The sequence below is a fragment of the Ahaetulla prasina genome, chromosome 1, assembly GCF_028640845.1.
Source record: "Ahaetulla prasina isolate Xishuangbanna chromosome 1, ASM2864084v1, whole genome shotgun sequence".
In the NCBI taxonomy this organism is placed as follows: Eukaryota; Metazoa; Chordata; class Lepidosauria; order Squamata; family Colubridae; genus Ahaetulla; species Ahaetulla prasina.
In genome coordinates, this window is record NC_080539.1 from 169,933,113 (window position 1) to 169,952,979 (window position 19,867).

Sequence of the window (19,867 nt, forward strand, 5' to 3'; positions counted from 1 at the left end):
TTTCTGGACTACTAAAGTGCCATCGGTTATGAAACCAAAAGTGTAATTCCAATGCACAAGAAGGACCATTTGAAGAAATACACATCTCTGCAAGAAAAAATGTGGGTGATGGCGGGGTGGGGAATTCTTGGCTGATTATTGGAGGAGAAAAATGTACAGGAATGCTTAGAATTGAGGATGGGAATGATTCCCCATCCCTGGGCCTCAAGCATTTTTTATTTATTTATTTACATTTATATCCCGCCCTTCTCCGAAGACTCAGGGCGGCTTACATTGTGTAAAGCAATAGTCTCATTCTATTTGTATTTTTATATACAAAGTCAACTTATTGCCCCCCCAACAATCTGGGTCCTCATTTTACCTACCTTATAAAGGATGGAAGGCTGAGTCAACCTTGGGCCTGGTGGGACTTGAACTTGCAATAATTGCAAGCAGCTGTGTTTAATAACAGGCTTCTTACAGCCTGAGCCACACCGCGGCCCGTGTCTACATCTATTATTGCATCTATTATTTCTGATTTTATTGCTTGCATGTGCTTGGTAACTCTGAAATTTTAATGGCAGAGCTGGGGTTGGTAAGGGAATAAATTGCCTGAGAAAACTTGATTTCCACAATTGTCTCTGCATTTTTAAAAGCTTCCTTTCCCCAAATGGGTTGTCTTCAAAGATATGCTCGTTTGATTTTTTTTATATATATATACTACATTTTCAGACCATTCACTTTAAGCTATAATTTTTATTTAATTTCTTCCTTGAGAAAGGAAAGAAAAAGAAAAAAAGTTGGTTGCTTGCCACAAAAATTGTAGGGTCAGGGAACCAGAGAGACAGAAGTGCTAGGAAGATCATCGTTTAATTATAGGTTTCGGTTTGACATCTTACAGCTTTTGTACAAATGGAAAGCAAAAAAAACGAAGTACGTACAACGAAAAACGTACAAACAATGCCAAAAAAAAAAAGATGTTCCGTATGACTAATTCAAACAGTTGATGGGGAAAATGATTGGAAACAACTTTTCCCAAGTGGGCTGAAAATTTAGCAACTGGATGGAAGATGTGAGTCTCAAGGGTTGCCTGACCTCAGTGGAGAGATGGGAGCGTGCAAAGTAAAATGCCAACCACTTTAGTGTTATTTTGGATGAGCAAACCAAACAAGAGTCGCTTAAAGCTACATTTCATTTTTGAAGTAGCATATTTGTTTGTTTCTTTAAAAGACAGACAAAAACCAGAACTACATGCATTTATCAAGTGTGTGCTTTACATATACCGTTTCCCCCCCAAAATAGGACTTCCCCTGATAATAAGCCCAATCGGGCTTTTGAGCGCATGGCAATAAGGCCAAGTGCTTATTTCAGGGTTCAAAAAAATATAAGAGTGAGTCTTGTTTTCGGGGGGAAACGGTAGCAAACCTCAAAAATAAAGACAACTCCCAAATCTAACCCATTCCATACTAAACTGCCGATTTAGTTTTATTAAACAAGATTGTACTTGGCATGAATTTATTTCTTCCAGATGGCATCACACATCTTTTGAACTGACCAAGTGAATATTTATTACAATATTTTAATATACTGCTTTGCAAACAGTATCCCCAAAATGCAGACATCAGTAAACTAGTCAAGAATTTAACTGAAATGAACAAGCACTCCTTAAGAGAAGACTCAACTACAGTAATTATATTCTAATGGATAGCACAAATTCAGAATAACATGAGCTAAGTTATCTAGTTAAGTTTTGATTATGTTAAGTAGGATTTTCTGTTTTCCCCTGATTTTGATGTGGTTTCAAAAGGTATTTTGATTAGATGTAGTTGACATGTGGAGGTGAAGCTATCAATTGAGAGACAACATTGACATGTTCTTGGGAATGACAACAATGGATCAGATTTCTCCTCCCATGTCAAAACCATATCAAAACCAGTAAGTTCTTTATTTTGACTGTAAACAAAATTATTTTTTAACTTCTTTTAGACAGATTATGAAAAGAAAAAGCAGATTAAACACAGAAAATCATAATCAAAGATCTGTCTGAGGTAATGTCTTTATTAAGACCACTCATGATTACAAAACAATTTTCTGGTTTCAATAATTCAGGAAGAAAAGTACTAAATAAATTTGTTGTAAAAACACAGGCAAGAATTTACAGCTCACTTTTCAAGATCACCTGCAAATTGTGTAACTAATAATAATGAAGACGAGAGTAACAAATGCGATGTGTGTGTTTAATTTTTTTTTTAAAAAACATATTTATATAAACTGTGTTAGGAAAAAATATGTCCATTCATATTCAAAGCAGAGATGCATGCAGAGTTTGGTAAAAAATATTCAAGGTGGTAGCCATGATAGGTGACACACAGAAAAGTGCAAACTTTGATTGCACTATGATAGCCATGACTGTGACTTTTTTTAACTATATCCCAAGATATTCCCAGTTCAAAGAAGGAAGCAACTGCTCTATATTATAAGCAGACAGGACCAATCCATTCTTACCAATTGTATCCAAAACACTTTTGATGCATTAAATGGAAGGAGAACAGGCAGAATTGATGTTTCACTTACATTATGATATGAAGGTAACAGTAAAAGAATTGGGAGGGACCTTGGAGGTCATCTAGTCCAACCCCGTGCTCACGTAGGAGACCTGTACTAGGGATTAGAACCGCCGAACTAACTGCTGACTTTTCTGATCGACAAGCTCAGTGTCTTAGCCACTGAGCCACCTAGTCAGGTGACTCTATACATTAGAGGAGGAAATTAAAATTATTTATAAGGTTACCGCTTTAGGAACTAAACTTTTAGAATCTAAAACAACTAACTCAAAAAAGCCAGCAGCCAAGAACCTCACATTTTTTAACCTTTTTCTGTTTTGGAAGATAAAAGCAAATAACAAAATCTATTTCCTATATTAACATTTCTGCAATGACATTAATAAAGGTAACAGGAAAGAAATGAGAAACGCGTTTCTCAATGTAATGTATCTAATTTAGCTGATGCTAGAAAAAAATAATATTTTTTTGAAAGTACTCTTGAAAAATGTTTTGCATTTGTAACAATCTATTACAACTAAACCAGTTTTAAATTAAACAAGTCTTAAATTAAAAAATGAAATATTCTTAATTTGGACTTTACTTTTATGTTTGGACTGTTCTGTGTTTTGAAAAATAATTATTTAGAATCCAATTATGTTGCACTTCAGTCCTTAAATTATTAACCGTAACAATATATGATGTTTTCCATGGTGAGCTAAAATCAGTAACACCATTTATTAGAGAGGCTAAAATAATTTCTGGTGGTATCATCTGTACATTAATTTTTGTTTAGTCACAATCTTTCACTTTTCACATACTGGACAAACAGTGGTCATGTATCCTAGCAAAAGATGTTACATATTTGCATAAGTGTTTTCAGTAGCATATACCTTTTTAAAAATATCAAACATGCAAAGAAACCAAAATAAGACAAAAATATTTATGTTACATCAAGAAATGCCAGGTTTGCAACCTATATTTCTAGTCCATAAGTATGGCACACTAAGGATACTTGCATATGTGCAAATGCTTCTCTGGGGGTCTGTAACGCAGCAGGAATTGCTTTTTTTCCCTTCCAGTAATAGATTGGTGGGAAATACCAAACATGACCTTGAGAATTCCAATGTTTGTTACAGATTTTTCTGAAGTTGCAAGGGATGTGGTTGGAAAGAGGCCTGGAATTGCCAGCACAAATACATCGCCCTCGCTAAACATGCACACGCAACTAATTACGATCTTCAATTATATGTGATATGTCTAAAATGAGATGGGCTGTCTCAACTGCAACTTGCAAACCGTTCCGCTTTGCGGCAAAACAATCCAGGACAAGCTGGTCAGCAGATGCGACAGAGGACTCATTAGCACAGTTTTGGGGAAGGAAAGAAACAGAACGACAGTTTAACATCTTCCAGTTGAGGTCTTCCTGTTTGTTGCAAAGGCCGCACCCACACTTTTGAACAAAATCTGACCAATCAGAGTTGCTAGGAATGTTAGGTGGAACAGACCACGAATGACCCCAACGGGTATCAGTCAGAATGTCACCACTGTCATGCTCCAGAGAGTTAGCAATGTACTCCAATGAGCGGCAAAAGCAGTCAGTTACTAAGTGGAATTCCTCCGAAGAACAACCTAGATCTTCCAAGGTGCCCTCTGTTACACTACAACTCTAGAAGAGAGAAGAGAAAATGTAAGTTGTTGTTACTCATTGACCTACTATGTATTAGTAGGTCATGTGTTAGTATATCAGTATATAAGAGCCATGGTGGTGTAGGAGTTAGAATGCAGTACTGAAGACTAACTCACTGCTCACTCCAGGAGTTTGATTCTGAGCGGCTCAAGGTTGACTCAGCCTTCCATCCTTTGGTAAAATGAGGACCCAGATTGTTGGGAGCAATAGGCTGATTCTGTAAAATGCTTAGAGAGGGCTGTAAAGCACTGTGAAGCGGTATATAAGTCTAAGTGCTATTGTTATTGCTGTTATAGCTCAATTTAATATTATCTGGGAACAGACCCTTTGTGGTTTGTGACTCCCAGGTAAGCGTCAAATACTTTGATGGTAGTCCTCAACTTATGAGTGTAATGGAGCCTGCCCTTCGCGGTCTTAAGCCAATGGAAGTTGTAAAGTGAATCATCCACATGACCAACCCAATCTTACAACCTTTTTTGCTGTGGTTGTTAAGTAAATAAATGGTTCGCTAGGGGCCCTATTTTGCTGAAAACCAGAAGTAAATGCTGGTTGTTTGCAAAAACGTCAAAAACATGGTTACATGACCATGGGATTTACAAATGGACATAAATGTGGGCCAGCTGCAAAGTGCCCAAAATGTGATGAAGTGACCAAGGGGAGGGAAGCAACCATTGGAATTTCAAAAGCAGGACACAGGTCCCCCGGGAAGATCTGTTATAACTTCATATGGTCACTAGGTGACCAATCATAATTAAGGACTACCTTGAGTCCTCTTGCATGAGAAAGATTCATTGCGTGAAAATGAAGAGATAATTGAGGTCCTCGTACAATATTACAGTCCTAAAAAAGAAATGCACCCATATAATATTTTCTATTCTGTCTCAATTTAATATTGTTGCTGGAAAAAAAACCTGTGTGACCTTCAATTGCTGTGTCAAAGAACATAAGACGGAGTGGCTGTGGATGCCGGCATCCCGGTACAGTCAGCTGCAGCCGCGGCTGACTGTTGGGGGCGAGTCACTGGCCCCAATGGAGAGGGTGCGTAACTTGGGCATCCTCCTGGATGGACAGCTGTCTTTCAAAGATCATTTGACGGCCGTCTCCAGGAGAGCTTTTCACCAGGTTTGCCTGGTTCGCCAGTTGCGCCCCTTTCTAGACCGGGATGCCCTATGCACGGTCACTCATGCTCTCGTGACATCTCGTCTGGATTACTGCAATGCTCTCTACATGGGGCTCCCCTTGAGGAGCACCCAGAGACTCCAGGTAGTTCAGAATGCGGCTGTGCGGGTGATAGAGGGAGCCCCTCGTGGCTCCCACGTAACACCTCTCCTGCGCAGACTGCACTGGCTGCCTGTGGCCTTCCGGGTGCGCTTCAAGGTTTTGGTAATGATCTTCAAAGCGCTCCATGGCATAGGGCCGGGCTACTTACGGGACCGTCTGCTGCCACCGAATGCCTCTCACCGACCCGTGCGCTCTCACAGAGAGGGACTCCTCAGGGTGCCGTCGGCCAGGCAGTGCCGACTGGCGACACCCAGGGGAAGGGCCTTTTCTGTGGGGGCCCCCACCCTCTGGAACGAGCTTCCCCCAGGTCTTCGCCAACTTCCTGACCTTCGAACCTTCCGCCGCGAGCTTAAGACACATCTATTTATCTGCGCAGGACTGGACTAGAATTTTAAATTTTTAAATGTTTAAATTTTAAATCTGGTTTTAAATGGGGTTTTATTATTTATATCTCTATTTTAAATATTCGGCCTATGTAATAAGTTTTTTAAATTAATGTTTTACCCTGTATATATATATGTTTTTATATGGCTGTAAACCGCCCTGAGTCCCTAGGGAGATAGGGCGGTATAAAAGTGTGAATAATAAATAAATAAATAAAATAAATAAGTGGGTTCTATTTATTTTCCAGCATAGGAACTCTGCATACTTTTCTAAGAACAGATGCCACATCTAGCCAGAATTGGCTGATCCAGAAAAAAAATATTAGTAGGACCTGATTTGATTAATATGGATGCCAGATCACCAGGAGAAAGTCTAAAGTCTAAGGCCTAAAGTCGAGTTAAACTGGGAACAACAACAGCAATAACAAACAAAAAAACAAGCAAATTAAAAGCCAGGAAAAGGCAACGGCAAATCATTTCTGCATTACAGATAGTACGCGACTTAGGACCAACAATTGAGCCCAACGTTTCTGTTGCTAAGTGAAACATTTGTTAAGTGGCTATTGCTCAATTTCACAACTTTTCTTGCCCTAGTGGTTAAGTGAATCAATACCATTGTTAAGCTAGTAACAAGGTTGTTAAGTGAATCTGGCTTCCCCATTGACTTTGCTTGTTGGAAAGTTGCAAAAGGGGATCACATGACCCTGGGATATTGCAACTGTCATAAATATGAGCCAGTTGCCAAGCATCTGAATTTTAATCATGTGACCATGGGGATGCTGCAATGGTTGTAAGTGTGAAAAATGGTCGTAAGTTGATTTTTTTTCAGTGCCGTCGTAACTTTGGTACGGTCACTAAAGAAAGTGTTGTAACTCAAGGACTACCTATATTGCTCAGGAAATTACATGAATATGAAGTCACTAGTAATCAAGCTTGGTTCAGCAATGTTACCTTCTCCTTGCTTTATCCATAGTCTTAATATTGATTTTATAATGCACAAATATATAGAGACATACATGTATTAAATGTTATATAATATATAGCCATGATGGCAAACCTATGGCACACGTGCCACATATCAGTGGGCATGCGAGCTCAGCTCCAACGCGCATGCATGCGCCAGCCAGATGATTTCGGGCCTTCTGATCCCACGGAAGTTAGGAAAAAGGCTGTTTCCGGCCTCCAGAGGGCCTCCGATAGAGTAGGGAAGGCCTTTTTTGCCCTCCCCAGCCTCCTAGAAAGGCTCTGGAGCCTGGGGAGAGTGAAAAACGGGCCTTCTGGTGGGACTGGAAGTCGGCAAATGGCCCGTTTCCAGCCTCTGGAGGGCCTCCAGGGGGCTGGGGAAGGCCGTTTTTGCCCTCCTAGAAAGGCTCTGGAGCCTGGGGAGAGTGAAAAATGGGCCTACTGGGCCAAAAGCGGGGGAAGTACGGGGGGAGTCACATGTACATGCATGGGGGGGGGGAGGCAGAGCGCATAGAATTATCGGTGTGGGCACATGCGCGACCTCCCACACTCCCCCTGCTTTGGCACACGATGGCAAAAAGAATAGCCATCACTGATCTATAATCATAAGCATGTAAACATTGAAGTGCCTTAAATAATTTAAATACCCCCCATGAAACTCTCAAACCTTGTGCTTTATGTAGGAGGACACATGAGTTTCGGTACAGCCTCCGCCCAGCAAAATCCATGGATCTTTGACTGTTAACTGCAAAGCATGTTCTGCAGTTTGACAAGCAAGCTGCAGAGGGGGGAAAAAAAGCACCAAACACTTATATTATAGAACGTGATATTTTCCCCTCCAAACAGAATAGAAAAAAAATAAAATCTCCAATTAATTTATCCTCCCTTTCTGCAAAGGAATTCTGGTTTGGTTTAGTAGGTATACTTCTTATCCCATTTTATTTACTCAGTAACACTACAGATTAACGTAGATTGTTCCAGGTATTTCAATCTGCTTGTATATGGTTTGAAAGTCAACTAATGTAACATTAGCAAACCATGCAGATAATCCTTGTTTAGTTATCACAATTGGGATAGATAACTTAAATTAAATTCCTTGTGTGTCCAATCACACTTGGCCAATAAAATTCTATTCTATTCTATTCTATTCTATTCTATTCTATTCTATTCTATTCTATTCTATTCTATTAAGTAAAGCAGTTGTTAAGTAAAACCATGGCTATGTTTACTATTGTAGCTCAGCTTTCCTTTGCTTTATAGACCACGAAGGTCGGTATGCAAATACAAAGATTCTCATAAAATTATTTTTCATCACCATCATAAATGAACGGTTGCTAAATGAGGAGATAGCCAAACAAGGACTACGTGCATTCATTTTAATATAATTGTTTTTTTTTAAAAAAAAGGTGCATCGGTTAAAAAAAAAAGTGCAAGCTGCTCTATTTGTAAAGTAGAAGATTAAGCTGAAAAAATAAAATCTCCAATTAATTTATCCTCCCTTTCTGCAAAGAAATTCTGGTCTGGTTTAGTAGGTATACTTCTTATCCCATTTTATTTACTCAGTAACACTACAGATTAACGTAGATTGTTCCAGGTATTTCAATCTGCTTGTATATGGTTTGAAAGTCAACTAATGTAACATTAGCAAACCATGCAGATAATCCTTGTTTAGTTATCACAATTGGGATAGATAACTTAAATTAAATTCCTTGTGTGTCCAATCACACTTGGCCAATAAAATTCTATTCTATTCTATTCTATTCTATTCTATTCTATTCTATTCTATTCTATTCTATTCTATTAAGTAAAGCAGTTGTTAAGTAAAACCATGGCTATGTTTACTATTGTAGCTCAGCTTTCCTTTGCTTTATAGACCACGAAGGTCGGTATGCAAATACAAAGATTCTCATAAAATTATTTTTCATCACCATCATAAATGAACGGTTGCTAAATGAGGAGATAGCCAAACAAGGACTACGTGCATTCATTTTAATATAATTGTTTTTTTTAAAAAAAGGTGCATCGGTTAAAAAAAAAGTGCAAACTGCTCTATTTGTAAAGTAGAAGATTAAGCTGAAAAAAATAAAAGCAAAACATTTGCATAACCAGCCGGCACAGTCAACAGAGATTTTTGGGTTACCCACGTTGCACTGAAATCAGAATGCAACGAAAAGAAATCTGAAGATCTAAAAATTGCAGTGGAAACCCTATGTTGCAAATATGATGAGCAATATAGGAGGCAAAAACAAGACCTGGAAATCTCTCATCATGGCTATTTCCACGAGGATAACCTAACGTGATGCATTCCATACGAAGCTACCTTTGAATAGTAATGCAGTTAGTACGGACTGTGTGGAACTCGCCCTTATGCTGGCAAGTGAGAACTGCAAAAGCCATGATTTCTAGAGCTGCATCGGCTTCCAACTGGGATAAAATTCAGCGGGTTGGCTTGACTTGCAGGTTGGTTCACCTTCTTCAAACAGAACCGACCTATCGAATTTACCTCTACTGGCTGGGAATAATGAGTATCCCCCATACTGAAGCGAGCTTTAAAGATCTGGCTTTTCCCTATTGTAATCCAATTCTAGGGAACCTTCTCCCCTTGGAAGTTAAGACTGACCTCCTGGCAATAAGATAGGGAGGCAATTTTATGAACCTGCCTGGCTCTGTCAACAGGGCTTCCTTCTCGATAAACTGGACAGGATTGTTGGATTACGCAGCTCCTGTTCCTTTGATCAATTCATTTCAAAACTTGAGGTATTTTTTATTTTCCTTCCTTCTGGTCAGCATTTAAATAGCCGCAGAATGAAATCACTGACTATCTTTTTCCCTTTTAAAAAATAAACAAGCACCTCACAATAGATTATTTTATTTTGAAGCTACCACAATTTAATCTTGGTAACTGGCTGATGGCCCATATGTAGCAGTATGTAACCAAGGAAAAATGTCTTAAACAGCTTTCTATCCTCCTTCTCCCATACGTTTCCCAGAAGCAAAACTAGGCTGGAACAGACCCCGGATTATGTCTCATCCATGCTTAATAGGTGTGATGATCAGGAACACAGCAAACATTGCCATGGCATAAATTGTGATTCAATAGCCTGCAGCCAAATAATTAGTCAGATAAAGCTGTGCATAGTAAGAGATATGACCTTCTACCATTAGAAGTGCTTACTTTTGATTAAGCCTGCAAAAGGTTGTGTTTCTTCTCCCTTCCTTTCAGCAATTACCGTATATACTCGAATATAAGCCGATCCGAGTATAAGCCGAGGTCCCCAATTTTACCCCAAAAACTGGGGTAAACTGGGGACTCGAGTATAAGCCGAGGGTGGGAAATGAGGCACCTACCGGTCGGCGAAACCCTCCCTCCCTCGGCCGAGAAGGCTGGCGGCTCCCCCCGCCCGCCCTCCCACTGCACCGGCAGGGCTTCCCCGCGCTAAAGCAAAAGCCCGCCAAGTTCGCGCCGGCCGGTATAATGTGAAAAAAACGAAAAAAAAAAACCTCGAGTATAAGCCGTATATACTCGAGTATAAGCCGAGGGGACGTTTTTCAGCACAAAAAACGTGCTGAAAAACTCGGCTTATACTCGAGTATATACGGTATCTATCTTTCAGGCATGGGAGAGATTTTCTTGACTCTAAGGATTACTCCACTCTTTTTCTTACCAGAATTCTACAATATTGACTGTCATTACTCTGTTCAGACAATTGCACTCAGCATGTGATATGGAAACCCCATTAACTTCCAGCAACTAAACCAATAATCTCTTGATTTAAACAAACCCAAGAGTTAATCTCAATGGAATTTAGCCTATTTGCAGACACTTTACAAAGCTCCATTTATCTAATCATTTCTCATTTTTCTTTTATCACCTCAGCTTTGGATAAAAAGAGGTGTTATTTTTTTTTTCTTGAGAAGATTTCTGTGCCAACATACTCATCATGCTAATTTCCTTGAAATAGTCATTAAAAGCGGCAGCTGTAAATCAAGAAATACAATTTAATGCCTGTCTGATTTCATCAGCTGTCAGACAGAATACTAGAACATTTGCCCCATAACAACAATTATACTCGCTGTCCAAAACAGTCAAATATCTACTTGTTCAATGTTGGCCATATATATATATATATATATATATATATATATATATATATATATATATATATATATATATATATATATATATATATATATATATATCCCCAAATATAGTCTTATTTCCTAAAGAAACTCCTAAGGTCACATCCATGATCTTATCTGTTTATTTATATTTTCACAATACAGGTAGTCCTCGACTTACGGCCACAATTGAGCTCACAATTTCTGTTGTTGAGACATTTGTTAAGAGAGTTTTGTCCCATTTTATGACCTTTCTTGCCTCAGTTGTTAAATGAATCACTGCAGTTGATAAGTTAGTAACCCAACTGGTAAGTGAACCTGGCTTCCCCATTGACTTTCCTGGTCAGAGGGTCGCAAGAGGTGATCACTTGACCTGGGGACAAAACAATGGTCATAAATATGAATCAGCTGCCAAGCATCTGAATTTTGATCACAAGATCATGGGGATGCTCCAAAGGTCATAACTGTGAAAAATGGTCAAAAGTCACTTTTTTCAGTGCCATTGTAACTTTGAATGGTCACTAAATGAACTGTTGTAAGTCAAGGGCTATCTGTATATGGAGAGGCTGAAAGAGGCCTATACTTACACCTGCAGCTTCACTTCACTTGACAAGAAAGAGAGGAAACTCATGACAATTATATTTTTCTCCAAACTTTATGCCAATTATATTCAGGCCTATACATTGTATCTGTCTTCCTGGCATCCCTTCCCTAAATCATCTTGCCTCTCATTAACAAACTCTCCAGACCTGGCCCACTTTGGTTATTTGTTAAAGAGTGCCTTAAGCATCTTATTTGTAGTACAACTCTTGATTTCCACAAGCGTTTAATGGTCTAAGACGGGTGTCAAACTGGCGGGCCGCGGGCAGGATGTGTTGCACACAGATCACACCCACCCCAGCTCCACGAAGGGGAAAACGGCATGATACATCACATGGCGACAACGGACGCCATGAGTTTGACACCCATGGTGTAAGGTCATTATTGTTTTCATATGTAAAGAATTAACCAAGAGACTAGCCTTCTAATAATCTTAATCTACTGCTTGCTGCAAGATATATAAAGAGATTACCTTTAGTTCATCCCATGCTGTTTCATTCCTATTGCAGAGTAGCAAGCTGCAGACAACTGGCTGATCAGGAATTAGATGCAGGAACCATTTTGAATCAAAACATTGAGTCTGTAAATCCTTCAGATGGCCGTAACAAGCAGGAGATAGGAATTCTAAAGAAGGTATTGGCTGAGAACCTAATCAATTAAGGAAAATAAAGGCATGTATAATCCCATAAACAAAAAAGGCTATTTTAAATGACTGCTGGGAATGGAAAGGTTATTTGGGATAAAAACAGATATTTTCTGAGGCTTCTATGTTCTTTAAATGTTCTGTGGCAAGAAATAGAGGCAGGGAATTTGGACAAACCTTACAATTAATAGGGCTGCAAAAATTAAATGAATAAAGTTTATATTATGAAAGCATCATCTCAGAAAAGAAACACGGAACTTAATTTGTGAGATTTATTGCCATAAATGCTTTGGTGAAAGTCAAGGACTTAAAATATTCTAATAAAAAGATCAGATCAATTGACAATGAATTATCAACGTTATCCATCATATGTATATCGGAAAGTACTGTTAATTAATCCTTTTTTTCTAGTTAATTGGTAGGAGAGTCATATAGGCCCAGCAGTTTTTCTAATCTATTTGATTTCTAATCTTTCTTTGAAAGGGATGGAGTGGAAATCATTTTAACAGGTCACCTTCCTTTTTGAGACATTTGTTAAGAGAGTTTTGTCCCATTTTATGACCTTTCTTGCCTCAGTTGTTAAATGAATCACTGCAGTTGATAAGTTAGTAACCCAACTGGTAAGTGAACCTGGCTTCCCCATTGACTTTCCTGGTCAGAGGGTCGCAAGAGGTGATCACTTGACCTGGGGACAAAACAATGGTCATAAATATGAATCAGCTGCCAAGCATCTGAATTTTGATCACAAGATCATGGGGATGCTCCAAAGGTCATAACTGTGAAAAATGGTCAAAAGTCACTTTTTTCAGTGCCATTGTAACTTTGAATGGTCACTAAATGAACTGTTGTAAGTCAAGGGCTATCTGTATATGGAGAGGCTGAAAGAGGCCTATACTTACACCTGCAGCTTCACTTCACTTGACAAGAAAGAGAGGAAACTCATGACAATTATATTTTTCTCCAAACTTTATGCCAGTTATATTCAGGCCTATACATTGTATCTGTCTTCCTGGCATCCCTTCCCTAAATCATCTTGCCTCTCATTAACAAACTCTCCAGACCTGGCCCACTTTGGTTATTTGTTAAAGAGTGCCTTAAGCATCTTATTTGTAGTACAACTCTTGATTTCCACAAGCGTTTAATGGTCTAAGACGGGTGTCAAACTGGCGGGCCGCGGGCAGGATGTGTTGCACACAGATCACACCCACCCCAGCTCCACGAAGGGGAAAAACGGCATGATACATCACATGACGACAACGGGACGCCGCGAGTTTGACACCCATGGTGTAAGGTCATTATTGTTTTCATATGTAAAGAATTAACCAAGAGACTAGCCTTCTAATAATCTTAATCTACTGCTTGCTGCAAGATATATAAAGAGATTACCTTTAGTTCATCCCATGCTGTTTCATTCCTATTGCAGAGTAGCAAGCTGCAGACAACTGGCTGATCAGGAATTAGATGCAGGAACCATTTTGAATCAAAACATTGAGTCTGTAAATCCTTCAGATGGCCGTAACAAGCAGGAGATAGGAATTCTAAAGAAGGTATTGGCTGAGAACCTAATCAATTAAGGAAAATAAAGGCATGTATAATCCCATAAACAAAAAAGGCTATTTTAAATGACTGCTGGGAATGGAAAAGTTATTTGGGATAAAAACAGATATTTTCTGAGGCTTCTATGTTCTTTAAATGTTCTGTGGCAAGAAATAGAGGTAGGGAATTTGGACAAACCTTACAATTAATAGGGCTGCAAAAATTAAATGAATAAAGTTTATATTATGAAAGCATCATCTCAGAAAAGAAGCACGGAACTTAATTTGTGAGATTTATTGCCGTAAATGCTTTGGTGAAAGTCAAGGACTTAAAATATTCTAATAAAAAGATCAGATCAATTGACAATGAATTATCAACGTTATCCATCATATGTATATCGGAAAGTACTGTTAATTAATCCTTTTTTTCTAGTTAATTGGTAGGAGAGTCATATAGGCCCAGCAGTTTTTCTAATCTATTTGATTTCTAATCTTTCTTTGAAAGGGATGGAGTGGAAATCATTTTAACAGGTCACCTTCCTTTTAGATAAATATGATAGATGATTGGACACACATTATTCAATATTGTGGAAGGCAACCTTACTATTGCTGTTGTGTTGTAGCCTCCTCTGCTCAGCACCAAGATGGCTCTGTAAACTGGCTGCTGCTGCTTAAGACAAGTTCTGGTGTCAGCTAAATGTTGGTCTTTAACATTTGTTTGAATCATTACATGTTTTTGAACCCAGAAATTTCTACTATATCCACCAAGCATGAGAAAATGACTCTCATGTTGATCACATTTCCAGTATAAATCTGAAGTACCTTTATATCAGGGATGTGAAACTCAAGGCCCGGGGGCTAGATCTGGCCATTGGGGTCCTTAGATCTGGCCTGCGGGGCTGCCTTGGAAACAGCGAAGGACCGGCCCAGGGCGCCTCTGTCAGAGAAAACGAAGCAGCTTTCTAGAGCTCCATTTTTGCTGGCAGAGGGTTGCAGAAGGCTGTCACAGCTGAAAACTGTGCTTAGGAGCCCGTTTTCGCTGGCAAAGTGCTTGGGCCGCCACAGGTGCCCCTGACATGACTGATGTTGAGCTGGCCACGCCCACCCCAGCCCCCCAAGGTCAAACACAACCCTGATGCAGGCCTCAATGAAATCAAGTTTGACACTCCTGCTTTATACCATTCCAGACAATTTTTCTGGAGCCATATACTAATGGTACAACATTCCATAAAAATTCTTTTAACTGCTGATTTAATTTAAACTTCAGTCATTTTAGCCACATATTTTCCCACTGTATATTGTATCCAAAGTTCTTAGTCCGCTTTATCATACTCTTATCTATTCTTGTTTCAAATTTCAAGAAAAGTTTATACATCTTAGCAATTACATGTTCATTATTTATACATATTTCAACTTCAGATTGTTTTCTGCTGCTCAATTCTAAATGTTTATCTACCTTAAAATTTCTCTTGCATATCTGAAGACAATTGAAAACTAAATCCCTTCTCATCAATTGTTCTCTTGATTTCATTTTATGTTTTCTGTGTTCCTGTTCCAAATAATTAACTCTTGATATTTTTCTTTACCTACTGTTTCGTTCCTTTAATATGTTTCTTGTGCTGAGACCCATAAAGGCATTTTCGGGTACAGTCTGGATTTATATCAGTTCCAAATTCTCAATATGGCACAGTAATATAATGATTTTTAAGCTCTTCATTAACCTTAACTTTATCATACCATACTAAAATTGAAAGTCTTAAGGGAATCTGGAATAAAAGAAAAAATAGTCTCACTGTAGGGAATGAAGCAGGAAAGAGAATGCTGCTAGTAGCATTCAATGTAGCAAAACACTTCTTCCAACAATTTTAAAAACAACTACACACATGGACGTCAGTGGATGGATAAAATAGTGAAATCAGCTTGATTATATATTCTGCAAGACAAATGGAAAAGCTTTTATTACAGCTAAAATTACAGAAGACAAATTAAAAAATCAAAATGACAAGATACGACTTTAGCTATATTCTGTAGAATTATGGGTCTAACAAAGAATAGATTTAATGGATTAGATTCATAGAATGCCTTAAGAACTCTGTAGTTTGAAGATGAAAGAAACAAAAAAACATCCGGAAACACCAGGAAAAGAATACAAATTGCTGCTACTGATGCATTCAGACTTATATAAGAACATTACATATATGAAAATGTGGGCTTATAAGATGAAAGAAAGGTTCTATGGGAGTAAAAATGATATCAATAGTAAGAAGAGACGGTATAAATATAAAGAAGAACTGACAAATAGTTGCTGAAATTGATGAAAGACAAAAAATTGTTCATTATTCTAGTTGGACATTTTGAAAAATGAAATTAAACTCTCCTCAGCAAATCTACATGTTAGCCAAAAAAACTTCCAAAAGAAAAGGCACAGAAATTGATGAAATATCATCACAACTGTTCAAAATCTTACAAACAGCAGTACATTTAGGCTTATATACTGGCCCATATTCTCTGGGTGGTTTACAATATACAAGCATTATTTGCATTTTGCCCCCAACAATCTTAGGTCTTGTTGCCTAAGGAATGGAGAAGATAGATTTGTAATCTAATGTAAAAAATGGAGCAATATTAAAGAATGCTCAAACTCTCAAAACAATTGTATTTCTCTAACATACTAGTAAGATTAATATTTTAAGATTTTGCTATCCAGTCTTAAATAATACATGAGAATTTCTGGCTCTACTAGCTGGATTCACTGCTAATGTCTGATGACTAATGGAAAAGGCAAGAGAATTTCAAACAGATACCTCATTTTTCTTTATTGACTTTTTACTTGTAAAAGCCCTTAAAAACTTAGGCTGGGTTATAATATCTTCCTCCTGAATAAATTGTAGGAAGCAACAATTATAATGGAACATGGCGCAATTCATCAGGTAAGATGTAACCCAAGATTGTCACCTATTATTTAACTTACATGAAGAGTATATCATGAGAAACATCAAAGTAGAAAAAAAATAGAAATTAAAACGCCTGGGAGAAACATCAACCACCTTCGTGATGATACCATTCTCATGGTCAGAAATGAAAAATATGAACCTTTTGTAAGTGAAAAAAATAAAGTTTGTATATCAAAATCAAACAAAGGAAAATTAAGTCAAGAGGCAATGCCAACGTCGTGCAAATAGATTAGAGAAACCTATCTTTCTAGATTCAAATGGTGAATACAGTCATGAAAAAAATTACATAGTTTACTTGAGAAGAAAACTATGATAGGTCTAGATAAAACATCTAATGTTTTTTGGACATGGACAAAACACCATGGTTTTCCCAGATGCAAGTATGACTGTGAGAGTTGAATCATCAAAGAGGTGTGCTTTTCATTAACATTTCATTAGTACATTATATGGAGCCAATTTTGATTCTGCCTTAGCTGCATGCAATATTATAGTTAAAGTATGTCAAAAAGGCTCAGTCTACGTTGCAGTCGAGCATAGTAATTAGACAGCGCTTCAAATGATTTATTCTTAATACTGCTGAATGCAATTACATTTTGTGGAAATGTGTGATTGAGATTCAGATTCTAGGATCTAACAAGACTGACTTTAATGCCGTTTATGTTTTTTTTTAAAAAAAACCTGATGTCCTTTAAATCCTGGATATTTTTTCACAGAGATGTTTCAATTGAACTATTCAATGAAGTTGCATATCAACTATTTTAATACAAATGATATGTCAGGTATGTTTCAATAGTATTGCTGGGACTGTGATAGGTGGCATGTGGAACCATTTCTGTGGGCACACAAGCTGTCGGCCTAGGTCACCTCTACCGTGCATGCGTGCACGCCTCCTACCGGCCAGCTGATTTTTGAGCCTCTGCTGCGCATATGGGAGACGTGTGTAAATGCCTATGCCGTCCTGCCCCTCCCAGGAGTCTCCACAGGGCCAATTTTGGATGCCAGGCAAGTACAGAGCTCGCACGGAGGCTCTGGGAAGGCGAAAAACAGGCCTACGGAAGTCTGGAACCTAGCTGTTTCTGGCCTCTGGAGGACCAGGGGAGGCAGTTTTTGCTCTCCTGGAGGCCCCAGGAAAGCCTCCAGAGCCTTGGAAGGGTGAAAAATGGGTCTACCGGAAGTCCAGAAACGGAGGCTTCAGAGAGGCCTGCGAGGGGGTCGCACGCGCATGTGCAGGGGGACGGGTAGCACAGGGGGTTGCGTGCCCATGCCATGCGCAGGGGGCAGGGCATGCGTGGGGGGCATTGCATTACAGGTTAGCCATTAGCCATCACTGGCCTAGGATAAGGGAAGGAAACAAAATTGATTTTAGTTTGGTGTACTGTGTGAACTCGACCACTGATTTGTGAAATGTAGTCCATGATCTGTTCCTTTAACATGAAGTGTGACACTTTCTAGGGAGCTTCACATGGATTAGCGTAAATAGAAGACCGAGTGATAAGATATCTTGCTTTAATAGGATTTATCATTGCGGAATGGAAATCAGGGTAGTTTCTACACATTTTCAAGCAATTGTTTACAGGAGCTGTAATTAAAAAAACTGAGGTAAGCAACAGTTGTTGAAATATTTGGTATCTACCTATTATGTGGGATCTGGTGGAAAAAGCAAGTTCATGGTCCTGTCCAAAAGAGTGCGCCATCTGGTGGGATCCAGAAACAAAGCCTTTTCTACCATGGGACTTGGCTTCTGGAAACTCCCCTCCCCTAAGTGGTCTTCCCTTGAAAACCTGGCTTTTGCCAACTGAGACTAGAACCGAGAGTATGGGCGAGTTCGTTTCTTGGTTTTACTTGTGTTAATTTAGTGTCCCTACCTAGTTGCTAAGTTACTTTATGTTAACTCTGTTGTTTTAAGTTGATTGTTCTTTATTGTTTTTAACTGTTATACTCCCAGAGTTATGCACATGAGATGGGAAATCAAATACATTAACTAAGGAAATAAATATATGGTATGAGATTAGAGATAGGTCAAACACCTGACTATTGGTCAGTTAACAGTCTAGCATTTGCAATTTGGACAGCTAGAGAACTGACAAAAGAAAAGATTTCTGCGAATGGTTTTCCACATCCCATTTTCTTGTGGATTATATCCTGAAGTGATCATGTCTAAAAGCTTATTCATTACCTGTCATTTTCTTCAGGGGCTCCATCATTCTTATTCCAACTCTCTCGACAGCAACAATATTGTTCTCCTTTAAATACTGCTTCAAGGTTGGGTGGATGACCTTCTGGCATATCACAAGACCGACACCATCAGTTATTACTTCCCTGCCTACACTGACTAACTGATCCAACACTTCGGCTTCTAGAAAAATTCCATGATGGATAACTATGGCTCCTTCTCCGGCATGAGACAAATCTCCTGACATAGACATGCCAAACAGAGCCACTTTGATCTGGCCTGAAGCAGTTCTTTTGAAAGGCGGAGTCAGATGCATTTCTGGTATTTCAATTAAAAGTCCAGGATAGACAGTAGAATCCATAACTCTCTTATTTTTTACAGGTATGTAATGGCATTTTCCTAGCACGGCACTAGAATCCACATTTTGGGGAATTGTAAACAGAAAGGCTCTTAACACCAATATACTGATATAATCGGTCTCCTTCCTGCTAAGCATGCAAGCGCGTTTGCTCAATATAATACTGCGAACCAGGCTAAGGAGAAGCTTAGAACTGCTGAAATCCACCGGTATTCGGCAACCACAGGTTTCAGATGAAAGGTAGTCAATGCACATGCTCAAAATATGCTTGCTAATTTTAATGAAAGGGTACGGAGCAATATTCAGGCTTTTGTATTTTTCAAGCAAGCTGCAGCAAAAAATTGCCGTAAATAAGCCACTGTCCCCGAAGAGCGCAAGGTGATTCTGCACAGAGGCAACCAGAAGCTTTAAGACGGGGAGAGTGACACAAAGGCTACTCAGCAAAACTGAAGATTGTGATGAAATACGAACGTATCCTCCCATGCCATTGTGAAATTGTTTGAGCCTACCTGTGGGGCCGTAGCAGGACCTCATTATCTTACTAAATGCAGAGACAGCCTGGCTAATCACCTCCTTAGTTAAAGGCCCAGTGGTGCAGAGGGAAGGTTTTTTGACATCAGCCCGAGACATCTTTCCCGAGAAAATTCCA

General features: G+C 38.9%; 1 protein-coding gene across 1 annotated transcript; it reads right to left on the minus strand.

Annotated features, from left to right (window-relative positions):
• Positions 1-882: 882 nt before the first annotated feature.
• Positions 883-19,866, minus strand: MKKS (MKKS centrosomal shuttling protein). The gene is made up of 4 exons (XM_058181530.1): positions 18,864-19,866; positions 13,585-13,760; positions 7,504-7,614; positions 883-4,188 (listed from the first exon to the last, which is right to left on the minus strand). The coding sequence occupies exons 1-4, from the start codon at positions 19,846-19,848 to the stop codon at positions 3,748-3,750; spliced, it is 1,713 nt and encodes a 570-aa protein (XP_058037513.1). The 5' UTR covers positions 19,849-19,866; the 3' UTR covers positions 883-3,747.
• Between the last annotated feature and the right edge of the window lies 1 nt (position 19,867).

Bases quoted from the DNA above. Each gene is read 5' to 3' on its own strand.
- MKKS (XM_058181530.1), bottom strand. From the start codon at position 19,848: ATGTCTCGGGCTGATGTCAAAAAACCTTCCCTCTGCACCACTGGGCCT. The intron at 7,615-13,584 runs GTAATCTCTTTA...CCCCCTCTGCAG, and splicing joins CAGCATGGGATGAACTAAAG to CTTGCTTGTCAAACTGCAGA. The intron at 4,189-7,503 runs GTTTGAGAGTTT...TCTCTCTTCTAG, and splicing joins CCTCCTACATAAAGCACAAG to AGTTGTAGTGTAACAGAGGG.